The sequence below is a fragment of the Rhea americana genome, unplaced genomic scaffold (genome assembly GCF_003343005.1).
Source record: "Rhea americana isolate MKP2758 unplaced genomic scaffold, rheAme1 scaffold_19, whole genome shotgun sequence".
NCBI lineage: Eukaryota > Metazoa > Chordata > Aves > Rheiformes > Rheidae > Rhea > Rhea americana.
The window spans coordinates 7,808,156-7,824,139 of NW_028186038.1; the positions used below are offsets into that span (position 1 = coordinate 7,808,156).

A 15,984-nucleotide genomic window follows, 5' to 3' on the forward strand; every position below is an offset into this window, starting at 1 on the left:
AAAAAAAAAAAAACAAGAGTTGACATAAGACATGATAGGGGAAAATTGAAATAACAAAGGTAGAGGTGAACCAAAATGCAATTGGAAAATCAAACAGGAAAAAGAAAAAACAAAAGATAAAAAGACATTTATTATGTCTTGAACATCTTATAAAAGGCATTTAGGAGAGAGAGAGGCAGGCGTTTTCCAGGAGTAAAATGCTTTATTATGAGCATAAGTTTATACGAACAGAAAACTCAAACAGCAGAATCAGTTCTTACAGGGTCACGGTGGTGAGGTAGCGCTGCCTGTGCAAAATGGGACAAAAGCAAAGAAAGACGACAATAGTTTTGTACAGAAAGTACCAGTTAAGTTACTGAAAAATGGGAGGAAAGCAGGAAGAGAAACAGGAAGGGATGTGGGAAAGACCAAATAATTGTTGAAACCGGTTTAATAAAAATCTTACTTTTACGAGCTGCTGGTACAATGCTGGTTAAGGGGAAACAGTACAAGATAGGAAAGAAAAACTTGGACAGACTTTAAACAAGGGAGGAAGATAGGAAGAAGAGAAGTGTTTTATTATACTGTATAATCTCGTCAGGATTAAAAATCATAGAAAGCAAAACGTTCATTCCAGTTCTGGGTCTGCTTTCAGCTTCTATTTAAGATGTCTTTTCAGAAAGAGAAAGAAACATAGGAAATTAGAGACCCATCAGGGCTTGGGAAGGACAGGAAAAAAGTAACTAAACAATAAATTGAGTAAGATGCGGTTCGTGCAAAAAGAGTGCAATGTAACATACTTACAAAACGAAAAGCGTATCTTTCTGGCAGAACAGATCTAGGCGTCGCGGCAACGTGATGCCGTTGCAGAAGCGGATATCCTCCCGGGGCACCGCTGGACACCTTGAGACGCGAGAGAGGATTCTTCTGCTCCAGCAGCACTGCGGAGGCTACGGTGCAGGCCCTGGCCAGCTCTGTAACACTTCGACACCGCGCAGACAAATCAGATACGGGCCGGAGGACAGGAACAGCCTTGAACAGAATTTGTGAAAATAGTTCTGGGTTTAGGCTGGGGTTGGGGAGGAAAAAAAATCTGTGTAAAAAGTTGCTGAGAGGAAGGCTGCCCTCAGTTTTTCCTCCTGTCTATTGAGGTTAGCAGGACACTCAATGCAATTCTCCCTTGCTGCAAAGCGGCAGATTGAAAGAGCAGCGGACTACCTTGGGCTTTGGGGGAATCTCCATCAGAACAGGTTTTAGTGGGCGAGAGAGAAGAGCAGCCCTCAGGAACGGTCTGTGCACGCGTGAGCCCCGGCTGAAAGCAGAGGGGACTGGAGGAAAGGTGCCCTCTAGCCGTGCCTCGTCGCCCCGTGATTCCAGTGCTGGCTGCTGTTCTTGGTGGTAGCAGGAAGGTAGAGAAGGGAACATTATGGTGCCCTGCAACTGGGAGCAGGGAATTTATAATTTGAAGTCACTCAGCTGATACAAGCCAGCATCAACAGCGTATAATTCAAATACTGAGTTAATTATAAAGGAAATAATCTCCTGCTTTTTAAATTGCTAAGCCTATTTATGATGTGGCAAAGTAAGTAATCTGGTGTTTTCAGCTTCCGAATTCCCCGTTTTCTGGCATGTCACTTGTCCAGCTGTGCATCCAAATCTGCATCTCCCCTTGAAAGCACAACAATTTGCATAAATATATCGCAGTACCAGGTCTGCTAAAAAGCAGGCCTAGAATTACAGCTTGCTTTATCTTACTGACTTTGGCTAGAAATTGCCTCTCTCTCAATACATTGCCTTAAGACACTAATGCTTTTCTAGTTATATATTACTGGTGTGATAGAAAGCAACTTTTGTAAAACTGTACAATGCTGGTGCTGGACGGCGTATTTTTGAGTTCAGAGATACATAGGAACTGGAATTCTAAAATAGAAAATGTTTTTGAAATTAAAATTTATGAAAACAGTTGAAGACAAACTACACGTTGCACCTTACGGGCACAGAGGCTTCCGTATGGACGTTCCTCCTGAAACGTTACCCTTCGTGCACCACATCATTAGCTGTAAAACATCTTCCAATGTTTGTGAAATGTTGGATGAAACCTTGCCCAAGAAGTTGCTAAATTTCAGGACTGAAATGCAACAAATCAGAGAGGCAGACATTTGAAAGCAGAGGCGTCCTCAGAAACTTTGCAGCCATTCACAGAAATGCAGCCGTTCGTCGTTACCCGATATCCCTCACGTTACTACTGCTAATTTCAGCAGCTTTGAACATTCCTACAAAACTATCTCCAAAAAATGTTAATACAGCAAGTCTGTATTAACTGTATTTGTTTCATAAATTAACAAATGAGAGAAATGATAAACTAATACTGCTTTAGATTTCCTACTCTTTTTACAAAACACACAGTTCAAGAACGCTGTCATTTGTAACTGGAAGTATCCTGAGTGTAAACATTAAAAATTTAGTACTGTTTGCATGACAGGTGTGCTGAGTTAGATGCTACAACTACTTATTTTTATTCAGAAAACCGAGTCTCTCTCTCCGTGTGCAACCGTAAGCTGATAGTGTCGATTTTATTTTGTTTACAAGAATCTTCCAAAACATAACCAACCTATTATAAACCATTTTAAAATTACAAACAACAAGCAAGCAAGTTCCCTTCTTAAAAGTATAATGATTTTGAGGTAAGATATTTATGACGTTCCTGCATTAACAAGTAAGGCAGTAACTGTGTGGTTTTCTTGATGAGAGAGTATCACAAATGCTTGGAGAGCATCATTTGCAATATTTTTCTTCTTAAATTACTCTTCTCTAGGAAGTTATATCTAATGACCAGCAGGAAACAGAATCACTGGCTGACTCAAGCCTGTAGTCTTTCTTGTTTTGCCTGAAACAAAACCAAAACCGGACAACATTTGTGATAAAACCCTCAAAGAGCAGGGCTAGACTCTACACTCTTCAGACCCTACGTTTACAGCTGGTACCAAAAGTCAGAGGGCCTCTGCGTGGGCAGAGCTGGCACATCCCCACCCTTAGAGCTGCATACAAGTGAAGGTTAAATATTTTTTCTTGCAGTAAATCCAGCTAAGGAAATACACTCCCCTACCCATGAAAATGAGGCAGCAAAATCTCACTTTATATAGCACTTTTCACGCACACTGTAGCCCCAGGGTATGATTTTTTTTTTTTTTTTTAATAAACTCCCCCTCCCCCTTTGGAATAAGAGCCTTGTAGCATCCCTTGCCCATCAGCAAATTCAGAACTTTAGGAAAAATTCAAAAGCAAGTTCCTATTGTTTACATGGAATACGGATATTCTTACAAACACTCCCTTTGTTTCATTTCTTTTGATCTCTGCTATCTGCTGATGAAATAAGTCTCATAAAGCATGTGCTTCGCTCCCCTTATCCCTTACCATTTACCTGGTAACTCTGTGCTCAGATCCGGATATACTTAGGAGTTTTACATCATCTCTCTGATTTACACTGGGCTTATTTGCAAGTTGTGCTTTTGAATACAAGTGACCTGAGCAAAAGGCACACAAATTATTTCAAAATTCCTTGACCCAAAACATTAGAGTATTACTGTTCATTTAAACCAAAAGGGAAAACAGCCACCTGCCTCAAAAATGTTTCCTGCCTCATGTAACTAAGTTCACATGAGATAGCTACACGAGTAAGAAAAGCCACATCTGGAAGCTCCCATAGTAAGTTAAGGAAATGCCTATGTTTCAGAAGGTTCATGGCTCCAGACACCACCACCCACAGCTGCCACCTCCTGTTACCCCTCTGCAAAGCAATTTAGCCTTGCTCTGATATGTTCTCATGTTTTTTTCTTGGTTTTAGAATATGCATCTTCTCTGCTTGCAAAACCCTTGTGACAGCTTAAACCTTAGTCCTGCCAGCAGTGTTTGGGTCGAAATGTTTGGAACCAGCTGGCTTTCATTTTGCAGGGAAGATAGCTGATGGCAGGAAGAGGAGACACTTTCCCATCACTGTAACCCTGATTATTTACAATTTTTTGTCCACTATTTGTAGTCTATTATTTTATAGCAAATGAGTTTACTGCATGTGTTATGTCATGCCACAGCACTACTGAGGTTAAGCCTGTGCAGCTATCTACATTGACCAGATTTTAGTCTTATTTTTAGCGTTCTCTAAGCACATCAGAGTCTGTTCAGGCTCGCGCTGCTGATGCAGAGATCGGTATTATGTTATGTTTCAAGAGCGAGGCCCTGTTTAGAGTTCTCCCCTCCCTGCAGAGCTGGTTCTGGATTGCTCCACAGTAAAAGGTGACCGGGATTTACTGCTCTGCAAAAAACGGTGACATTAGATGTCTGAAAAGAAATAATCAAATGCAAAGTTTCCCTGGAAAGCCCTGAATTACTGCTGTCAGCCTATTGACTTTCATGGAGGAGCCCAGAGAAGTAAAATTTGAGTGAGGCTTACGCTTTGGCTCAAAGAAGGTGTAATATAGGATCTACTTCACGGGCAACTTTTCAATGCAATTAAAAATTAGCACTTAAGTATTTAGGCCTGTAAAAGCAATTGTGCTTTGAAAAGCTTGTTTCCCCCCAACTTTGAATGCCTACCAAATAAGGACATGTTTCAAGCACTAGGTAAGCAAAAAGGAGGTGCAACCTTAATGCCTGTGCCCAGGTGGACTGCTGCGGCCTGGAGATGGCGGGAAGGCTTGTCTCCCTCCCTGCGTTCAGCAGCAAGCCAGGGTGTCCGAACACCACGAGCCAACGCTCGGCCTTTGGGATCGGTAGGAATAGGGGACTAACCTTTAAATTTGGCTTAAATCTTTGGTTTAAATCTTAAACAAGATTTGGCATTTCATTGTTTTTTTTAGTTTTTTTTCTCCCCCCCAAAAACTACCATTATTTTAGTCTTCTCTGTAAGCTTATTTGATAGACACACCATCCTAAAATTTCGGCAGGCAAACGTGCCCTCATTCATCCATCAGGTCCCTGCAAAGCCCCCAGAGGAGATGAGCAGCTGGAACAGGAGGAGAACTCAGATCCACCACACTCACTTTCCAGCAGCTTAGTTATGGGATTGGCCTTCTTTGCTATGTTAGAAGTAATAAAAATCGCATAATGATACATACCAAGAACTCCACTGATGTTGTCAGAAAAATGGTTGGTGTCCAAGAAATACAGTCCAAGGAAATCATCTGGAAGCTTTACAAAGGCTATTTTTGCTGTGACGGTATCCGGCAGTGACACTGTCAGGCTTCGTTCCTTTTCAACCGAGATTCTCAGCCTGGCAAGTAAGCAATGCAGTTTATTTCCAAGAATATCAAGATGGATTTCATATCACGAATTAATTTAAATAATTTAATTTTTGCCTCTTTGCATTTGTGTTTATCATGACCTTTTGGTGGTTATTTTCCAGCTGGAAAATGTTAAGTAGCCTATCTTTTCTCCAGCTGCCACACAATAGGTCTTCACCACCTCAGGCTATATGCAAATATACTAAAGAAGAAGTGTTTTGCTCATGGGAACACTTTCTTAGCCACAATGACAAAAAAATTATTGGAGGGAAAAAAAAGAGAATATTTTTTCCATCATTTTAACAAGAAAAAGAATCATCTATACAATATAATTAATTCTACAAACAAGTCAAATACTTTTCTCTTGGATATTTCACAAGATACTTCAGAATTTGGCTTTCTTATAATGTGTAACTTTTTATTTTGAGCCCGGAGGTGCAGAATACAAATATCCACTATCATTTTTTTCCATTGCAGATCTGATTAGATGAAAATACAACCGTACATGCTGGTGTATGAAGTGCTGTGGTTGCAAGGGCTCAAATCCTGGTTTGAAGTTGGAGGAACGTGCTGCTCGGTGAAAGGCGAATTGCGTATGGGTGTAGACCCAGCGCATCCTTTGCCTCCTTTTGGATTACAAGGGTAACTTAAAGCATTGTTTTAAGGACTTCTGCGGAGACCGGAGAATTGAAGCCAAATCTTTCCAGCATTTGAGAAGGGCAGAAAGCGCCTTGCTTCCGTGTACACTGAGTTACTCACCCCGCAGGGACATTTGGAAGCACTTACCTGAAGCAAACGGCACATGTGCGAGCAGAAGCCTGGATGAAAAATGACAAGGCTCGCGTTTTCCAGCTAGGGAGCTGACCCAGCGACATGTCTTACCTCTGGACCGTGGAGGTGGCAGACTCGGCCCACGGCAGCCGTCTGGTCTCGCGATCGTGGCGTACTAGGATCGCCTCGGTAGAGACGTGGATTTGCACCGGAGGATTCGCATAGGTAATTTCAAAGTGCACAAAGTGATTTGTTTTGTCCCCGAGAGTCCCAGTCACGGAGATTCCTTTAATAACATTGACACAAATCTGTCACAAGACCACACTTATAAAGTAGGACTAGTCTTAATAAAACTGCTTCAGCTTTGTTGGACTTGAGGGTTTAAAATCTAGTTATGGGAGGTACAGCAGCTCTGCAGCCTCTCAGATCTCCATATGTCCCTAAGACTGGGTGACAGGGTCACCAAAGCCACCCTTGTCTACCCCAGTGTGTCATTGTCCTCTTCTCCCAGAGGTTTTTGTGGTCCCTAATCAGAGCAGCTGATGACTGTTGCCTGGCTGAAAGGATCATCACAACCTTCTTGGTCACTGCAAGAAGGCAGTGGATGATACAGCTGTTAGAGAGAAGGGAACATCCCCTGAGACCCTGATGGCTCTCAGACTGCAGCGTCTCTCACTTTCTTTGCTATCAGGGGTTGGTTCCCGTGATGCGAGAGGAGGCTGCAGTGGACTAGGAGGAGGCAGAGCCACAGAGTCGATGCTCATGTTCTGGTGTCTTCCAGCTGGACCAAGGTCCTCACCTTGGCTGGTGCCAGTTCCCATCCCACGAGGGACGTGGCTTACTTACCTCGCTCTGGATCAGAAAGCAGGTCTACAGGAGCCTGTGCTTGCCCATCAATATTCAAGCAGATTATTTCATTTTGTCCATGCAATTGCAAGAGAAGTTGGGGATAGTCGTTGGCTGAAAAAATCAAAAGAACAGTGTTAGCACAAGAGGAGAAATTTAGCCTGTGCCTTTAGGACAGGCACAGTAAAATTATTCAGACTATTCAGACTAGTTGTCTAGAATTGTTCTATAGAATAGAACAATTAAAACCAACACAGTAAAAGTTATCAAAAATCACACCCAGACCGAGCATGTTGATAACAATGTAAACAACATATTTTAAAACTTAGAGGTTATTAAAGACAACCTCAGCTGAGACTGAAGAAATGTTGTACTACATTTCTGTTGCTGGAACAACAACAGAATATATTCTATATCCTGGAGCTGGAAAGGCTTTCTCATGGGACAAGGGGGTACTTTGCGCTTCTGTGGAAAGAATAAGCCAAGGTTTTTGAGAACAGGTAACAGATATTTTTTTAATTTGAGATTTTTAATTTTAATTGATACAGTCAGAAAAAAACACTATTTTATGAAAGCCTGTATGTTATGGCTATATTAATTATTAAAATGAGACTCCTATTTATTACTTACCAAGGGGCTGGGATCTTGTTCGTCCGGTTAGCCTGACAACTGAAATATTTAAAATTAATACGAGTTTAGTGAAACTCTAGTTTTTGCTTCCAGCTTGGCTCATCGGCCAGCAGCGGTACCCTTTCAGCAAAGCTCGCCACTGCGTTCTGCAGAGTTTTGCTTAAATCGCAGGATGCCCCAATAGGGAAAATAAAAATAAAAAAATAAAAGGCACGGTGCGGGGGGCTGCTGCGTGCGCACGGGTTGCCATCTTGGCGCACCCCCCCCCTTGCTGCCCAGCAGTTTGGAGACCAGTTGGCGAGTTTGTGATAGCCAGTAGCTGCCCAGCAGCCCCCCAGCTCCTCGCGCACAGAAACGAGGAGTTACCTGGCGAGTGCACTTTTTTGTTGCTGCCAGACTGGAGCAGAGCACGCCAGCGACCTGCAACAAAAGGTTTGCAACATCACGGGTGTGCAGGCGGCTCGGATACTTCCCCGCCATGCACTGGCCCCTTCAAAGATGGCTCTGATTTTGGGTGTTATACAGGTGGCCCGTTCAAAGGGTGATTTGGGCTCCTCTCCACTGTGAACAAGGCAGAGTGACCACACAGTCATCTCCAACCCAGATCTGGGAGGTGACTAGACTACATTCTGGGAATAAATGTTTTTATGTTTTGCAGCTGTGTGCACAAGCCATCATCTTCCAAAATGAGATTTATGCCTCCTCTCTCCCTAGCATGGATGTGGCTGAGAGGTGGTTTCAGATGTCCCACAAAGGATGGACATTGAACCTTTGATTGCGTCTCTCATCCTTGCTAGTGGAGACCAGACTGCCTGAGAGCCATGCCCAGTGCAGTGGGACCCAGTTCATTACTCATGTTACAGCTATGATTATTATGATTAAACCTAGCTACGATCAAAGCCCTGAAAAATCAGTGTGTTATCTGGCCACATTTCCTTCAGCTAATTAATATATGCTTTTCCAGATCTTTTGCATTCATTTTCAAGATGCTTAACTTTTTTTATTTCTGAAAAGGTAGCAAGATTATAATGTGGGCTGAAATATATACAACAAAAACTTACTTGCATATCTCAGGCAGGAATCCACAATCAAAATACATTTGATACCATGACATTACTTTAAATCTACATATGAAATATACTTCATATGATTAATCCGAATAAAAAAAAGTGGGAGCGCTTACCGGGAAGTGATCCACTCCTCAGTCTATAAGCATCTGGAGAAGGAGAAAAGAGCATCAGTATTTCATTCCTTATTGAGTTATATACCCGTTCCATGAGGACCCCTCGCCCGGGGCTGGCAGCAGGATGGTCCCTGTGGATGAGGGAGAGCACTGGGTGCTGGCATCACCACCAGGCACACAGGTGAACACTGATGGTTTTAGAATAATATTTACCTAAATATTTCTGTTTTCCCAGATAGAGAGGAAAAATATATCTAAGTCATCCTCACAAATCTTTCCAAAAGGTCTTGAGCTCAATTTTCTGATAGATGCTTCAGGCATGGTAAGAAGTAGTAAAAAACAGGATCAAGACCATTCACTTGAAAAATTACTTTGCCTTACAAGTAAAGACAATTTTGGCTTCTGACACTTCCAGAATGAAAGATTTTTTCCTTTGGACCATGTTATTCAACCAACCTCAGTACAGAGCTTTCCAGACACTACTTTCATTTTACTTGGTGTCTGCTTTTCCAAAACCCAGATACTCCCCGCTACAGGACAACCATCATGTGTTTTTTTTTTCCCTTCCAATTAGAGATAATTAATTAACTATGCTACTGGAAAAGAAGAAAACATTTACCTCCTCCTAGGAAGCTGCTGGACTTCTCATTATCTAAGCCAAGGAAGAGAGAGAAATCAGTGTCACACAGTCAATCATCTTGCTCATGTGCAAACCCAGAAGCTGGGAGAACCGGGCGCGGGGGCCGCAGGGGGTAAGGTTTTGTGCTGAAAGATGGGCAGATACAGCACATGGGAGACTCCTAGAGATGACAGCCTTGCTTTTCTGCATTTCCCCAGCTTTAACGCCCCAGACCAAAACGCAGACTTCCCCTTGCAGCAGCAGGGAATGCTCAGGAACAACCGTTAGTTTGCTTTTAATTGATGTTTAAACAAATTCTTTTCCATTTCAGTAGTATCCAGTAGTCCATTTCCCCACATGACCTTCTAAAAAGCCCCGAACGTCCTATCCATCTCCAAGGAGGTTGCCCCCTAGGCTCCCGTCCCAGCTGTGGCATGGCACGGTGCAGCCGTGTGGCCCTGGGACCGTGTGGCCAGCAGCACGTCGCCGGGGAATGCCCGCCCGCTCCAGGCCCCGTGTACCGGCTTCGGTGGGCTTGTTCGCCAGCTCCACCTGCAGCTGCTCGGCAGGTTTGGTGACCAGCAGGGAGGTGAGGGGGGTAACAAAGCCGTACCGCAGTGACAGCTCCAGGGCGCGCGCCTCCAGGGCTTTCTGCTGCTCTCCTTGGGCTGAAATACTAAGGTCCATGTTAATGACAAGGCAATGAAACGGAGCACATAGCTTTTCATCATGTTAGCTACTTAACACACGTTTTTTCTCATGGATAGGTAGTCCTGCTGGGATAACTCAGCTTTAAATCAAATATGCTTGAAATCACAGAAATACTTAATTGTTTGCAACACTGAGTCTATATATGGGTCAAATACACAAAGTTATAGGTATGTGAACTGGGAAATGACCATCCTCCGGCCATACTTCCTATTGTTACTCTTTTTACTAGCTATTACCACACCTCTACAAGCAATACTGCTAGATGTGCAACAATAGCCTAACACAGTCAATACAACTAAGACCCATTTCAAAGAAATGCTGCAAAGAAAATATTTCCTTCTTTCTGTAACAGTGCAACCCTCTCAAAAGGCATCTCATGTTGCTCACACAGTAGTGTTGTATTCTTCCAGTAGATAATATTTATAAAGCTACGAGCAAAGGTATTAGTTGCTGTAAGTTTTCCCATCATACAATTTGTGAATAAGGAGTTTATAGAGTGCTTTAAGAAACCAGAAATTCATCATGCAAAACATTAAATTAGCTTACGATTTTTCTAGAAGCTGTTGAATGGTTAGGTAAGCCCACAGTCTCTCAATGAAATTTCCAAATATGTAGCTTTGATTTTGAAATACTTGCTCCTTCTCTTTAATGTTTGCTTCTTCTTTAAGCATCAAGTCACTAGTATGCTGAAAGGGGAGACAAGCGACTGTCAAAAGAACAGCTATAGAGTTCTATAATCACATCGTTAGGCTTAAAAGAATATCTTTTGGTACTAAGGTACCCTTTTGACCCTCAAAACCAGCCCACGATTAGGAACCACAAATGTGGCAATTGGGCGGTGCAACCAAATTCATACTCACCATCTGGTTCTATCAACCAAATCTATGAATTTCTGTAATTAAATCAGCATACAATATATCAGCCCTCAGCTTATGCAGCAGAAGGCTACTGCTTAGAGTATAGGGACAAAAGCTATACTCTTGAAACTTTCATTATTTACCCCATCAATAAAATTGGTGGTTTTACGCCATGTAGTCATCAGAACACAATGATTAAAGCTCAGTCATTTCTAGTCTTAACTAGAGGTCAGACTTCTTAGTCCAGCCAAGAGAAGTAGCAGCCAGCCGGGTGACACATTTTGCTACATTTAGTGGTCACTGTGTTTCATTAGGTTCATTCAGTCATTTTCTCTTCTCAGATGTTGTTATGTCACTTGACGCTTTACGGATCACCATGACTTCATTCCAGCCAAGCCAACCAAAAATTCAATTTTTGACAAGAATACAGTCAAAGTTTTTGGTGAGCTGTTTTCCCATTAGAAAATACAAAACAAATCCATCAAAATGTAGGTTTTCTGGATATATATTTCTGGACTCAAAATAATGTTAAAAAAAGGAGACATGAAATTGCTCCACAGTTCTAATTAAACACTTTCAAAGTGAAAAACTCAGGTTTCCTGCTTCATTCTAAAAATATAAACTAGTTTCTTAAAAAATAAAAGAATACTTGAATGACCATAATATCATGGGCATGAAGTGATAGAAATTAATGTTTGCGCAAAGATTTTTCTTTTCCAGTAGATTTGGGAGGGGAAAATTATTCAAATTCTCAAATATTTTCCTAGAATGGGAAAATCACTGGATGTCCAAATGTAGAGAACATACAAAGTTGTTCTAAAATCTCCTATTACCCCATTAAAAACAGCATGGAGATATACCTCTTTCACAGTTTAGTAAGGTAAATACTTACAGACTGAGCTTTAATTTCTACTGGTAGAAGATCAAGCTTGTTGCTGATTTTTCCAGACACTACAATTTCAGACCCTTCAAAAAACAGCTTGAAGTTGGTCTTGGTTAATCCCTCAATGGCATTTTCTGGATACTGCATTTTAATTTTCATTAATATTGGAGTAGCCACCTCCTGATAAAAGCCCTAAGGAGAAGCACAGAGAAGGAGTGCAAAGAGTTGCAAAATTAAGCAAAACAAACTGCCAAACATTTAAAACACCTTCAGAAAGAAGGGAATTAAAGTTTCTTCCTGTGCCAGGGACGGGCAGGAGCCATCAGTACAAGACTGCTGTAAAGGCTGAAGAACAAGCATTTCTTCATAGGGTTCAGTACACCTTCTCCAAGCGATGCCTGATGAGCTGCATCTCTTGCAGTAACGCAAGTACTTCTGCAGCATTGCCTTTATGAACGTCCCACCTAGTGAGGCATCTCTCTATCTGCTTTTCACAGCTCTTTTCTTTAACATGGCCAACAGCAGGGACTTCTCTCCTCTCTAGCGGGCTTTGCACCGGTGTTCGGCAAAGCCTTGCGCCTGGTGCAGCCGGCCAAAACGGGCCTGGACGGAGGTAGACAGAACAAGCTCATCCTCACCTGGAGCTGCAAGGCTGCATCAGCATTTTCATATATACGCCGCGCAATTCCCCCGTTGCTCAGGGCCATTTTTTCCAGGAACTTATAGCTGACATCAAAGCCGAAGCCAAGGCAGAAGAGGGCATACTTCCCGCCGATGGCTTTCTGGATGTCTTCTTGGATTACTTCCACGTTTGTCTCACCTGTGATTGAGAAAAATAAATACTCACAGAATGTGTGTATTTTAAGCATAAAAAGCAGTGGGGGAATCAATGGAAATGGCTGCTTAAAGTCTCTTAAAAAAATTCAGAATAAAACATTAATAATACACAGAAAGGAGTTCAATGAATAGAACTGGAGATGAAAGTGCCGCTCTGCATTTTGACTGCTGGAATCTCATTCTCTCCTTTCTGACTCTTCTAATCTCTACTCATATCATCATGGCTAAGCACAACATGTTTTAAAAGATTATAAAGGGGCCAAAGGAGGCTTTTTGACTGAATGCAAGGATGCAAATTGGGATGGAAGGGTGCAAAATCAAGGAAGAGGGAGAGGACTGAGGCGAGGATTTACTTACCGGAGGTGGGCTGACCGTCCGTCAGCAAAATGATCATGGACACGCTCCGCTCAGGCAGCGCCTTGGCTCTGTGCAGCGTGCCCACCGCCATCAGCAGGGCCCCGTGGATGTCTGTGCCTGGAACGAGAGAGCAGGCTTCGCTCGCCTGGAAAAGGAGCTTTGTTCCAAGAAATCAGCGCACCTCATTTACAGAGGCCCTGTGGGTTGTCTAAAGCTTTCTGCAGGAGGTAACTCTTCAGAGAGGCGAGTTTTCAGGAGCTTGGCGTGCCAGGTTTGACTATGGCAGGTTATATTGCAATGGCAAAAATGGAGTTTCCCTAGGGAAGTATTTTCCGGTATGTGACAGGAAATGCAAACATCTGACTTTTAACAGAATCTGTCTAGATCCATTAAAAATGCTTAAACACACACACTGACATCCCTTAGATCAGCATTTAAGAAGTGATTCCTAGGCTCACTTAAGAAGCCAAAGAAGAGCTAGGTATGTGATTTTCATTGGTGCTAGCTACTGAGACAAGAAGATCTACAGGAAAATTAACAGCTTAACAAATAGCTTTTAGATTTGCTTAAAAATATACAATAAAAACAAATTGGACTGAGTGATGTAACAGTTGAAATTCTTCATGCTTATGTTGACTATTTTGTTTCTATACTATAATACCATGTATGGAAAGAACCACAGGCACATAACTCCATTTGTATTTTATTTTATAAGTGGACTCTGGTATTAAGACATCAGTAAGTCCATGCAGCTTTTCTAGTTTGAGTGAACTGCCATTTTTCTGGAGAAAAAAAAGTGTTCTCTTGGAAATTTTCCAATTGTTCCTGTTATAAAAGACTTGGACAAAACTTCCTGGCTCATACAGGATGGGATGAAAATAAGGAGAGATGGGATGTAACCACCTCTCCTTATTTTCATAATGTTGTCACCAGTTGGTCCATTCCCTTAATAAGCTTTCCTATCCCACTCATTGCTCATAAATATTAAAAATTGCCTGTGTGCTTACTCGCTTTGAGGCTTTGAGAGCACTGACGGCAGTTCTCTGGTAGTACATGACCAATAGCATTTTTTTTCCCCTAAATATTGTTTAGCTGAGTGGGTGTTTGGGGTTATACGGATGTAGCTAGTGCCCAGTACCTCCACTAACAGTGACAGTTTGCACAAACGCCGCAGCACTTGCCACATTCTCTGCTGTGGCTTCCAGCAAGGAGCTCCTCCACTCCGCAACTTTGCTGTTAAAGGTGATAAAGCTGAAGCGGTCTTCTGCTCGGAGGTCTTGCAAGATCTTCAGGAGAGCCTCCCTCGTCTGTTTGAAGAAGAAAGCAAAATATTGTATGAAGATGGAGAGAGGTGCTTGCTGTCTCAGGATATGCTACCCATCCACATCAGCGCTCCACTTCAATAGCTTAAACCCGTGCATACATATTTCTACGTATTTCTATACTCCTGGCAATTTAGCTGTGAGTAAGAATAGCCTGCGTTTCAAAAGGGATGTTCACAGTTGCTTCCCCAAAAGGCTACAGAGCAAAGCTCCTTCAGCAACGGGAGCACACACGTGGCGGGTTGCACCACCAAAGCAAGCAGAATTCAGTGTTTCAAGGCAAGTTACCTGCTCGATTTTTCTGCCTGCCATCGAGCCACTTCGATCTATAACAAAGACGATGTTTTTGGGAAGCGCAGGCATTTCGCTGGGTGCGAAATAATGCACAAAATACCCATTGACAATCTGAAATACAAAATTATATAAATTATAAAACTGCACATAAACAAAAAAACCATTGCCTCTTAATATTCTGGCATACTGAGAAGAGCGGTCCATGATCAGCATTTGGTTCATCTAGAAAAACCCAAATCAAAGACCTATTAAAATGTATTACTTAGCCAGAAGCGATATTCTTCTTTGAAAGCAAATTACGGGGGAACAGAGACGTGATTTTCGCACTGTCGAGACTGTGCCGCTTTGAGGTGCCTGCAAGACCGGGGGTCCTGCAAGACCCTGGAGAAGGAGCGCTGGGCAGCCAGTTGAAGTCCAAAGTCCGTCACCAGTAAATACATTTTATCCTCAGCCTTTCAAATGTTCAATGCAAGAGATTTACTTTTAAAGACACGTTTAACATTCCCATATATTGCAGGCTGGAGCTTATTTACCCATGACCATCAAAATCAAAACTGATTAGAAATAAAAGAAAAGCTAATGTCATTTTTTCCCACTTCAAGCTAAGAAGAAACAAAACCTTATGTAAAAATATATTTCATATTTTAGTGTTAATATTTTGTGCTAATAGGCAAAGTACTTTTAAATACTAACACATTGAGTGTAAGCAATCTGCATTGACCAATGTTTTAACCCAACTTCTTAATCCTACTTCTTCAAAGACTAGTGCTTGGAGAAAATGCCCACAGACATCCTGGAGCTGGGGAAAGGGAATTTGGTAAAAGAAAACGTGTGGAAGCAAACAGCTTTTTTATTTTTTTCAGCATAAAACCGATGTAATCTTTGAAGAAGAGGATGGACAGAGCCTCTAACGGGGCAGCACTCTCCTCGTGGCCGTGCAAAGGGCTTTTGGGCAGAAGGTTTTGTGGCAGACGCTAGCAAGCGGAGCAGAGCAGACTCTGCGCTTACTCTGCCAACCCAATGTTTGTGCAAATCCGTGGTGCCATTGGGTGCGATAGCATGAAAAACAAGGGTCTCTGAATTTATAGCAAGCCTGTGCCTAAAACAGCTGGTTTACAATCAGGAGATTTAGGTTATTTTCTACTTTAAAGGTTTTTTTTTTTTTTTTTTTTTGCATTACGTGTAGTATACCTATACGTGTGCAATACGGCACACATACGTGTGTTCTCACTGTTCTCACACACGCGTCACCTCTGTGCCATCGCCCACGAGCAGAGCTCCGCTGATGGAGGGCTTCGGTGGCGGGGCGCCGTGGGGAGCGCCCACCGTGCGCCGCTCCACGAGCACCGTGCGAATCACGCTCCTCTCCGCTTACGAGTGGAGATTACAGATTCACCTTAGATCAGCCAAAGTTGGTTT

The 15,984-nt window shown here is 42.4% G+C and overlaps 1 protein-coding gene across 1 annotated transcript in view; it reads right to left on the bottom strand.

Annotated features, from left to right (window-relative positions):
- Window positions 1-2,358: 2,358 nt before the first annotated feature.
- The window catches only part of LOC146597295 (inter-alpha-trypsin inhibitor heavy chain H4-like), a 20,766-nt gene continuing 7,140 nt past the window's right edge, over window positions 2,359-15,984 (bottom strand). The window contains exons 7-22 of the mRNA XM_085302534.1: window positions 14,560-14,676; window positions 14,088-14,256; window positions 12,950-13,066; window positions 12,394-12,575; window positions 11,765-11,947; window positions 10,562-10,701; window positions 9,826-9,980; window positions 9,305-9,337; window positions 8,686-8,718; window positions 7,869-7,922; window positions 7,503-7,541; window positions 6,873-6,986; window positions 6,138-6,312; window positions 5,091-5,245; window positions 3,401-3,503; window positions 2,359-2,866 (exon numbers count right to left, since the gene is read on the bottom strand). Coding sequence (XP_085158660.1) covers window positions 2,791-2,866; window positions 3,401-3,503; window positions 5,091-5,245; window positions 6,138-6,312; window positions 6,873-6,986; window positions 7,503-7,541; window positions 7,869-7,922; window positions 8,686-8,718; window positions 9,305-9,337; window positions 9,826-9,980; window positions 10,562-10,701; window positions 11,765-11,947; window positions 12,394-12,575; window positions 12,950-13,066; window positions 14,088-14,256; window positions 14,560-14,676 — 1,845 coding nt within the window. The 3' untranslated portion in view covers window positions 2,359-2,790. The remainder of the gene's footprint in view (window positions 2,867-3,400; window positions 3,504-5,090; window positions 5,246-6,137; window positions 6,313-6,872; window positions 6,987-7,502; window positions 7,542-7,868; window positions 7,923-8,685; window positions 8,719-9,304; window positions 9,338-9,825; window positions 9,981-10,561; window positions 10,702-11,764; window positions 11,948-12,393; window positions 12,576-12,949; window positions 13,067-14,087; window positions 14,257-14,559; window positions 14,677-15,984) is intronic.